Consider the following 9,996-nt stretch of genomic DNA (forward strand, 5'->3'; position numbering starts at 1 on the left):
CTGTTCTCCAGGCCTGTTTAGTGTCTAGTGGCTGCAAATGAAAGGGAAGGCCATCTTGTTCTATTGTTTTAATGTATAATGAAGAATGATTGTAAAGCATGCTTTAATATATGTTTTAACGTATGTTTTATCTTGTTGTGACCCACTCTGAGCCCGGCTTGCCGGGAATGAGGGCAGGATAGAAATGCAATGAATGAATGAATGAATGAATGAATGAATGAATGAATGAATGAATGACAAGTGCCTTGTGATGTTTCTACAGTATACTGTTTTACCATTTCAGACCCGCTTGAGATAAAGCTGGTCAACGGCTCAAGTCGGTGCTCTGGAAGGGTGGAAGTGTTTCATTTGCAACAGTACGGAACAGTGTGTGATGACGGCTGGGACCTGACTGATGCCGCGGTGGTATGTCGGGACCTTGACTGTGGATCGCCCATATCTGCCCCACACGGGGCTCGGTTTGGGAAAGGACTGGATCCCATCTGGCTGGATGATGTAGAATGTACAGGAGCAGAATCTTCCCTCCTTGACTGCCCAGCTAAGCCTAGGGGAATCAATAATTGCAACCATGGAGAAGATGCTGGTGTCGTGTGTTCAGGTAATCTATTTTGATGGGATGCTCCACAGCAGGGAAAGAGAGTAAAAAGGCACGTGGGTCATTATTTCCAAGCATTATTACAGCAAATCCCTGAAATGTTGAAAGCCATCTGGATATATTCTCTGTGAGATTAATCCCCACACTGCTTTCTTCTCAGATGATCTCAGGCTGGTCAATGGCTCAAACCGCTGCAGTGGGAGAGTTGAGGTTCGTCCACCCGGCAGCGAGCAATGGGGAACGGTCTGTGACCGCACCTGGGACTTAAACGATGCTGAGGTTGTGTGTAGGCAGCTGGGCTGCGGCAAGGCCGGAACCATCCTAAGCGGAGCTCATTTTGGACAAGGATCAGGTTCCATCTGGATGGATAATATCAGATGCAAAGGCACGGAAGAGGCGATCACAGAATGCAGCGCAGATACTCGGGGCAACAATAACTGTAATCATGGACAAGATGCAGCAGTTATTTGTTCAGGTAATGGGCAATGGCAACATTTTGGTCCACCCAGAATCTTAGATATTTATTGATACGATCTGCTTGACCAGCCAAAGGTTAATGCATTAAATTATCTGACTTAATAAAACTGCAAAACTAATATAAATCACAAAATTAGATAAAAGGCTAATTATATGAAAATGTAAGATGTTAAAACAAATCACAAGAATTAACTTGACATTTTTCCATTCTATTTTTGCGAATTTTAATTGCGATGGCACAGAATTTGGCAGTTGGGAGCGAGAAGTGTGGAGATTCACCCATCAGGAGCCTCTTAGTCAGGAATTCTACTGGCTTATCGGGGAATTCAGTGATCAGGGGAGCAATGAATTTAATATGGGCCTCATGATAGAATGAACAGCTGAACAATACATGTTCGCACCTAGAATCAAGAGTGTCCCGAAGCTGGTTGTGTTCCAGTCAAAAGGCGAAACTAGAATAAAGGAAATTTCCTTTATGCCTCATGACCTGCACTGGCATAATTTTGGCTAACGATTGAATGCAGGCCTAATGATAAAGGTTGCCAGGTCCCTCTGTCAGAGCTACAATCTACTTGCTTACCAAATAGGGTTGGTAGGTCCCTCTTTGCCACCGGTGGGAGGTTTTTGGGGCTGAGCCTGAGGAGGGCGGGGTTTGAGGAGGGGAGGGACTTCAATGCCATATAGTCCAATTGACAAACCAGCCATTTTCTCCAGGTGAACTGATCTCTGTCAGCTGGAGATCAGTTGTAATTGCAGGAGATCTTCTGCTATTACCTGGATGTTGGCAACCCTACTCAGGCTCCACCCCCAAAATCTTCAGGCATTTCCCATCCCAGAGCTGGCAACCCTAGACATCAAGATCAGGGATGGGTCTGAATTTCCTTCTTTTGAACTTTCAGTAGGTGGAAGCCAGATAGCTCTTTTCTCCCCATAGCCAGAACGGTTGGGGGTGTCTCCAATAGGCTTACCAGGTCCCTTTGCTCCACCAGTGGGAGCTCTTCAGCAGCGCGTGACTGCCTTGCGTGACACTCCTACGCCACTTCCGGGTTTACTCGGAAGTGACGCGGACGCTCTATCAATCTTGGCCAAAACTCTATGGTTTCCATAGAGTTTCGGCAGAAGTAGCTAGAGCATCCACGCCACTGCCGGGTAAAACTGAAAGTGACCATGACGCGTCGCAGGCCCACGTGCAAATGTTGCCCACCGGCCCTCAGGTGGTCAGCGGGCAGCCCGGTGGATTGGCGGGATTTAACCACCACCACCGGGCACTAGGCAACCCTAGTCTCCAACCATCTCATTCTTTTAATGAATAATGTTATTTCTGTCCTCTCTGCAGAAAAAACTATCACCAATGTGGATAATGTCAGACTGGAAGATGGCCCGAACTCCTGTGCTGGGAGAATCGAGGTGTTCCACCAGCAACTGTGGGGAACCGTGTGTGATGACGGGTGGGACCTGAAAGATGCCAGTGTGGTGTGCAAGCAACTGAACTGCGGCTTTGCCTTGGAAGCCCCACCTGCAGCACGCTTTGGGCGTGGACCTGATCGCATCTGGCTGGATGATGTGAACTGCACAGGGTTAGAGCATTCCCTTAAAGAATGCGGGGGACGCCCGGTAGGAGAGCATAACTGTGGCCATGCTGAGGATGCAAGCGTAGTGTGCTCTGGTAAGTCAGAGTGAATGGCGCATCATACAAGTGAAGAAAAAACAGCACCACGAGGCCACTAGATAGATAGATAGATAGATAGATAGATAGATAGATAGATAGATAGATAGATAGATAGATAGATAGATAGATAGATAGATAGATAGATAGATGTGTGTGTGTGTGTGTGTTAGTGCCATCAAGTCGCTTCCGACTCATGGTGACCCTATGAATGAAAGTCCTCCAAAATGTCTTTTCTTTGACAGCCTTGCTCAGATCTTTCAAACTGAAGGCTGTGGCTTCCTTTATTGAGTCAATCCATCTCTTGTTGGGTCTTCCTCTTTTCCTGCTGCCCTCAACTTTTCCTAGCATGACTGTCTTTTCCAGTGACTCTTGTCGTCTCATGACGTGACCAAAATACAATAGCCTCATTTTAGTCATTTTAGTTTCTAGGGTCAGTTCAGGCTTGATTTGATCTATAACCCACTGATTCGTTTTTTTTGGCAGTCCACGGAATCCGTTACACTCTCCTCCAACACCACATTTCAAAGGAATCTATTTTCTTCCTATCAGCTTTCTTCACTGTCCAGCTTTCATATATATATGAAATGCTAAATGTAGATGCTAAACTACTATTTCATGATGTTATAATGCAACCCCAAAATGTACATACACAACTCTACAAACATACTACTAAGGATAATGATGCAGAAGCCATTCAGAGCCACATAGAATACTCCATAAGTTCTTCATATATATAAGCAGTCTATTTCAAGTCTAATGTTTGTGATAAAACACTGGTTGAAACAACACTGATTGAAGATGGAGTTGTAGGTGGGGGCTACAAGCTGAAGACAACATCCCCGGTATTCAGTCGTTTTGTCTCGCTTCCTCAGTTCAGACTGTATCCATTAAGAGGAGATGTATATACACGAAATGGAGCCCCGTGGCGCAGAGTGGTCAGCTGCAGTACTGCAGTCCAAGCTCTGCTCACGACCTGAGTTTGATCCCGATGGAAGTTGGTTTCAGGTAGCCGGCTCAAGGTTGCCTCAGCCTTCCATCCTTCCGAGGTTGGTAAAATGAGTCCCCGGCTTGCTGGGGGTAAAGGGAAGAGGACTGGGGAAGGCACTGGCAAAACCACCCCGTAAACAAAGTCTACCAAGGTTCGATTCCCCGCTTCTCCATATGAAGCCTGGTGACCTTGGGCCAGTCACAGTCCTCTCAGAACTCTCTCAGCTCACGCGGAGGCAGGCCATGGCAAGCCACCTCTGAATGTCTCTTGCCTTGAAAACCCCACAGGCTCGCCATAAGTCACCTGTGACTCGATGGTACTTTCCACCAGCACCAGGATACTTGTGTCTATTGCATCATCATGCGACTTTCTTCCCCTTTGTTTTCCAGGTCTTTTCCAGGTGCGATTGGCTGGTGGCCCTAACTCCTGTGCTGGGCGGGTAGAGCTTGAGTATAATGGCTCCTGGGTTCCTATTGGCGGCTCTGGCTGGGATCTCACACAGGCTGCGGTGGTATGCCGGCACTTGGGCTGTGGGGCAGCAGTGTCGGCCCCAGTGGGCAACACTTATGGCATGCCTACTGGGCCAGCCTTGTTGGATGAGGTGAAATGTATTGGACAAGAGTCAACCCTGACTGAATGCCAAGCTACTGCTGTGGGTTCCAAGAAATGCATCTGCGGTTCTTATGCAGGAGCAGTATGTAAAGGAAAAACAGGTATTTGTGTGATTCAGCCATTTTTTTTAAGGACAGCTAATGGGTTGGAGCCAACGTGGTGCAGTGGTTAAGAGAGGCAGGACGCTAATCTGGAGAACAGGGTTTGATTCCCTGCGCCTCCCCACAGAGCTTGCTGGGTGACCTTGGGCCAGTCGCACTTCTCTCCGAACTCTCTTAGCCCACACACAGGAAGGCAATGGCAAACCACCTCTGAACATCTCTTGCCTTGAAAAAACTAGAGGGTCACCATGAGTCAGTTGCAACTTGACAGCACTTCCCACCACACTGTGAGCTGGAGAGCAAACCCAGACCTGTTAACAGCTGTGTGCTGCTGGACAATTAAGTGAGAGGACAAGGGAAAAAAATGGGAATGGAGGTTTGGTGAAGGGTTGGTGGTAATTTGGAATACCAGCTGCAACGAGGGGAGAGCAAACAGAGCTATAAAGAGCTGTTTTGTATTGGTAGGGTTGCCAGGTCCCTCTTCGCCACCAGTGGGAGGTTTTTGGGGCGGATCCTGAGGAGGGCGGGGTTTGGGGAGGGGAGGGACTTCAATGCCATGGAGTCCAATTGCCAAAGCGGCCATTTTGTCCAGGTGAACTGATCTCTGTCGGCTGGAGGTCAGTTGTAATAGCAGGAGATCTCCAGCTAGTACCGGGAGGTTGGCAACCCTACATAAATGTCACTTGGTCGGGCCAGGCCATGCCTTGCCAGCCCAGATTGGGACTGGAGGGGATGGCTGCCTTGGGTGGCTCGCGGGCCGGATAAGAACTGTCAAGGGGCCAGATCCAGCCTGCGGGCCTTATGTTTGACTCCCCTACTCGAAGTAGTGGATAGGACTCCCCTCTTTGGCTGCAGCTGTTCCGGCCACATCTAGCGAGGCTTACAGCCCAATCACAATAAAGTCAGGGTAACAACAAAAACACATGAAGTGTCCCTGGAGAAGTTGGAAGAGGAGAGATGGATGCCCCCCCCATTTCTAAACACAGTGCCTAAGGCAGCTGTCACATAAGTTAGGGGAGCTAACATCTCTCTTACCCTGTGTCACTTTATAAATCTTTTTTCCTTCCCTGCAGGTTCTTCTGTAGCTATTGCTGTAATTCTGGGGCTGGCAGCTGTTGCTTTGCTTCTTGGTGGGACCTTTTTCTACCTACGAGGGAAAAGGCGGGGGAGACCATTTTTGACGTTTCCCTTTACTCGGAGACATGGTAAGAAAGTCAAATAACGTTTGCACCTGACTGGATATCTCAGGGCTTTCCTAAGCTAACTAGATTTTTTGCTAGAGAGGAGTTTGTGCTGTACTTTCACAAGACCATGTGCTACCTCAATCTTACCCCTTCCTTGCTTTTCATAGAATCATAGAATCATAGAGTGGGAAGTTACCACCAGGGTCATCTAGTCCAACCCCCTGCACAATGCAGGAAACTCAGAACTACCTCCCCCCATACCCCAGTGACCTCTACTCCACACCCAGAAGATGGCAAAAAGAAAGAAAGAAAGAAAGAAAGAAAGAAAGAAAGAAAGAAAGAAAGAAAGAAAGAAAGAAAGAAAGAAAGAAAGAAAGAAAGAAAGAAAGAAACCCTCCAGGACCTCTGGCCAATCTGGCCTGGAGGAAGATTGCTTCCTGAGGCTTACAGCCCAATCACAGCAGATATCCAAATCAGTACCCTCCAAAACAGAGTCCTGTTAGAGGAAGAGACACTTAAGCTAGAGGAAGGTTCCTTATGATGGAGAGCTTCACACTTGAGCCAATAGGAAAGGGGGAGTACAAATATATATATATATATATATATATATAGGGGTTGGCTTCACCCCATTGTTAGGACTTTCTACTGGTACTAAAACTCTGGAACTCCCTCTCCACACAAGTTCACAAAGCACCAAACTTGGTATATTTTTAGGGTTGCCAGGTCCCTCTTTGCCACCGGTGGGCAGTTTTGGGGGTGGAGCCTGAGGAGGGTGGGGTTTGGGGAGGGGAGAGACTTCAATGCCATAGAATCCAATGGCCAAAGCAGTCATTTTCTCCAAGTGAACTGATCTTGATTGGGTGGAGATCAGTTGTAACAGCAGGAGATCTCCAGCTAGTAACCGGAGGTCGGAAACCCTATAGATTTTAGCAGTCAGGAGTCCTGCTCACGAAGCAAGTGGGCCAAAACCATTTCTTTTTCTTGCAGAACTATTTAGGCAAGACGTTGCTGTCGGGTCCCGTTCGGTAAATGGCACTCCAGAAATATACACCCGGGGAGGAGAACAAGCTGCACTTGAGATGGACTGTGACACGGCCTGCTTAGTGAAAGAAGACTCTGCCTCTTCCCCAGACCGCGTTAACTGAGGGGCGAGGAAGGGGAAATGGGCTCCAGTGTTGGCAAGACGCACCGGGAGATAGTTCCCTCGGCATTTTCAGCCGCAGAGGGAGACCATATATAGCTGTCATGCAGTTAGTTTGAATATTCAAAGACTAAGTATACTTCGCTAGAATTCCTGCGACGTCCTAGTTACTTGGAGCACAAAAACACTGCAGTCACTAGAAACAGAAACCTTTAGGAGGATGCCTACTTTTGGGGTAGGGTTGTCAGGTCCCTCTTTGCCACCGGCAGGAGGTTTTGGGGGCGGAGCCTGAGGAGGGCGGGGTTTGGGGAGGGGACTTCAATGCCATAGAGTCCAATGGCCAAAGCAGCCATTTTCTCCAGGGGAACTGACCTGTATCGGCTGGAGATCAGTTGGAATCGCAGGAGATCTCCAGCTAGTACCTGGAGGTTGGCAACCCTATTTTGGGGGGAGCTTTGGAGGATGTGTTTGGAAATGGTTACTTTCCTTACTGATTGTTACTCTCAATGATGGTCCGACCTTACCTGCTATAACCATCCCAGAACATCATTCTACACATGCCACATATCTCCTGGCACTGGAAGGCAAGATACATCTGATTTGCCCGAGACTTCCTCTTATCTCCTAGTCATTTTTTCTGCCTTGGTCAGGAAGAAATAATTCTTTAGAGCTCTTCCAGAACTCAACACACAAAACCAAACCAAAAGAAGATAATAACAGACCAGGGAGCCAAGGAGCCATTTTTTACCTCAGATCTGGCAAAAGGGACTTTGATGTGGTTTAAGCTTCAGGCATTCTCTTGGGGAGATCAATGGGGTTTTACTGTATTGTGTATGTTTTTAATATTTGGAATTGTAAGCCACCGTGAGTCATAAGGGGAAAGTGGGGTATAAATAAACAAACCAATAAATAAAAGAGTGGCAACAGATGCCGAGCCATCCTTCCTCCATTCCTTGCTCCCTCCGAACCCGGTCAAAAGAGATGGACCAAGTGCTTGAAATCTCGGTGACTGCCTCTGAGGCATTGTCCTAACATGGAAGAGAACAATTCCCTCAGCAACTAGCACCCATGCAGTGATGAATAAGAAAGTGCTCTGAATAAAGGCTGTTCCAAACAGAGGAATGATACTGGTGTTCACCAAAAACCTATGGTTTCAGGAGGAGGTGCTACCTGCTACATATGCCTCCTTCTCAGTACAACCTACGGAGACACGGCACAGTGAGGAAATGAGGGCCCTGGTCCCCTCAACCCCTGGTGTTCGAAGAACAAACTGTCCACCTGAACTTTTTTGACTTTTGATAGCCAGACATTCAAGGACAGCCCAGTCAAACAACAACAACCCTACCTCATCTGCCAATCATGGCCTGGTCATGTTCCTCACCCCTTTTCATATGATTGTAGCGCCTAACAAGATAAGTGCTGTGTATGGGGAAGCCAACACTTCTCTCCCAGGGATCTCTATGAGTCTATTGGCATAACCTACACTTCCCCTCACTATTTTGTGATAGTGAGATTTTGAGATTTGTGAGATAGTGAGATTTGGCCGTCTCCCATACATTTCTCCTTCATCTTACCCAGATATTGTCTCCCCCCAATAGCCCTATCCTTATATCATTAGAGCACACAAATCAATCAGATCTCCAAATCAAGCAGCATGGAATAGTTTCCATGGTATATTTCCCCTGAAGGTTCCTTATGGCACAGAGTGGTAAGCAGCAGTACTGCAGTCCAAACTCTGCTCACGACCTGAGTTCGATCCCAACGGAAAATGGTTTTAGGTAGCCGGCTCAAGGTTGGCTCAGCCTTCCATCCTTGCGAGGTAGGTAAAATGAGTGTCCAGCTTGCTGGGGTTAAAAAGAAGATGACTGGGGAAGGCACTGGCAAACCACCCCGTGAACAAAGTCTGCCTAGTAAACATTGGGATGTGATGTCACTCCATGGGTCAGGAATGACACGGCGCTTGCACAGGGGGCCTTTACCTTTTTAAGCCCAGGAAACACTGCAGAGGTGGACTGCAGCACGATGAAAGAGAGATTAGTTTCTCTTCCCCTGTACAGATGTCCCTGTCTCCCCCAGTAACTCTTCCTATGGTTTTGCCTCAGGTTCCTAAACATGTAAAAAAGAGAATGGTCATCAGAGGAAGGAAAACCATGCCCTGAACCTCAAGACTAGTTTAAAAAAATTCCAGAGATTTCTGAGGGAAACCATAGACATTCTCCAGCTAACATTTGCTTAGGATTGCCAGGTCCCTCTTCGCCACCGGAGGGAGGGTTTTGGAGGCGGAGCCTGAAGAGGGCGGGGTTTGGGGAGGGACTTCAATGCCATTGAGTCCAATTGCCAACGTGGCCATTTTCTCCAAGTGAAGTGATCTCGATCGGCTGGAGCTCAGTTGTAATAGCGGGAGATCTCCAGCTAGTACCTGGAGGTTGGCAACCCTATATATTTTAGAGGTCAGGCGTCCTGTTCACGAGGCAAGGGCCATTGAGTAGGCACAATGCTGAATCACCCCGCATTTCCCCCCTCCACCCTGCTTAGTGGTGATGGAAAATGGGGGGGGGGTGAAGCCAGAGGCTATCCCACTATAGCAGGAGACCTGGCCTCTCTAACTGTAGTCCAGTGACCTAGGGTTGCCAGCTCCAGGTTGGGAAACACCTGGAGATTGTCTTTTTTTTGGGGGGGGGGAGCCTGAGGAGGGCAGGGTTTGGGGAGGGGAGGGATTTCAATGCCATAGAATCCAATTGCCGAAGCAGCCATTTTCTCCAGGGGAACTGATCTCTATTGACTGGAGATCAGTTGTAATAGTGGGAGATCTCTACCTAGTACCTGGAAGTTGGCAACCTTACAGTGACCCCTCACAAAGTTTTATTCATGGGTGTCAGTAGATCCTCGGGAACAGCAGAGGGAGCAAAGTGGAGGTCTGCTCCACTTGGAATATTTTAGAAGTGGTGTGCTTCAGTCAGTCAGTTGCTCTTCTTAGTGATCTGTTTGAACAAAAAGCAGAAGGAAGGGGGTTGGTGGGTTTTCAAACTTTCTTAAAAACCACACTCATAGATGTGAAGAATTACCTCAGTCTCAGATGTCTGTGCATTCAGTGGGGGAGGGAATGGCACCCTTTACATGCTCAGAAGCTTCTGTTTCATATATCCCACAGCAGATCCCTGGCATGAAATGCTGGTTCTGGAACTGAGCTCTGACTTGGATTAAGCATAACTATGCTCACAGGATTCAT

At 47.8% G+C, this 9,996-nt stretch overlaps 1 protein-coding gene across 1 annotated transcript in view; it reads left to right on the top strand.

The window, feature by feature from the left end:
* LOC130490572 (deleted in malignant brain tumors 1 protein-like) overlaps positions 1 to 6,771 on the top strand; it is a 74,358-nt gene extending 67,587 nt beyond the window's left edge. Inside the window, 7 exon segments of the mRNA XM_056864393.1 lie at positions 284 to 602; positions 751 to 1,070; positions 1,871 to 1,892; positions 2,440 to 2,738; positions 4,119 to 4,442; positions 5,516 to 5,647; positions 6,614 to 6,771. Of these exon segments, the coding sequence (XP_056720371.1) occupies positions 284 to 602; positions 751 to 1,070; positions 1,871 to 1,892; positions 2,440 to 2,738; positions 4,119 to 4,442; positions 5,516 to 5,647; positions 6,614 to 6,771 (1,574 nt within the window).
* Positions 6,772 to 9,996: the final 3,225 nt, after the last annotated feature.

Source organism: Euleptes europaea, chromosome 18 (assembly GCF_029931775.1).
Source record: "Euleptes europaea isolate rEulEur1 chromosome 18, rEulEur1.hap1, whole genome shotgun sequence".
NCBI classification, from domain to species: domain Eukaryota; kingdom Metazoa; phylum Chordata; class Lepidosauria; order Squamata; family Sphaerodactylidae; genus Euleptes; species Euleptes europaea.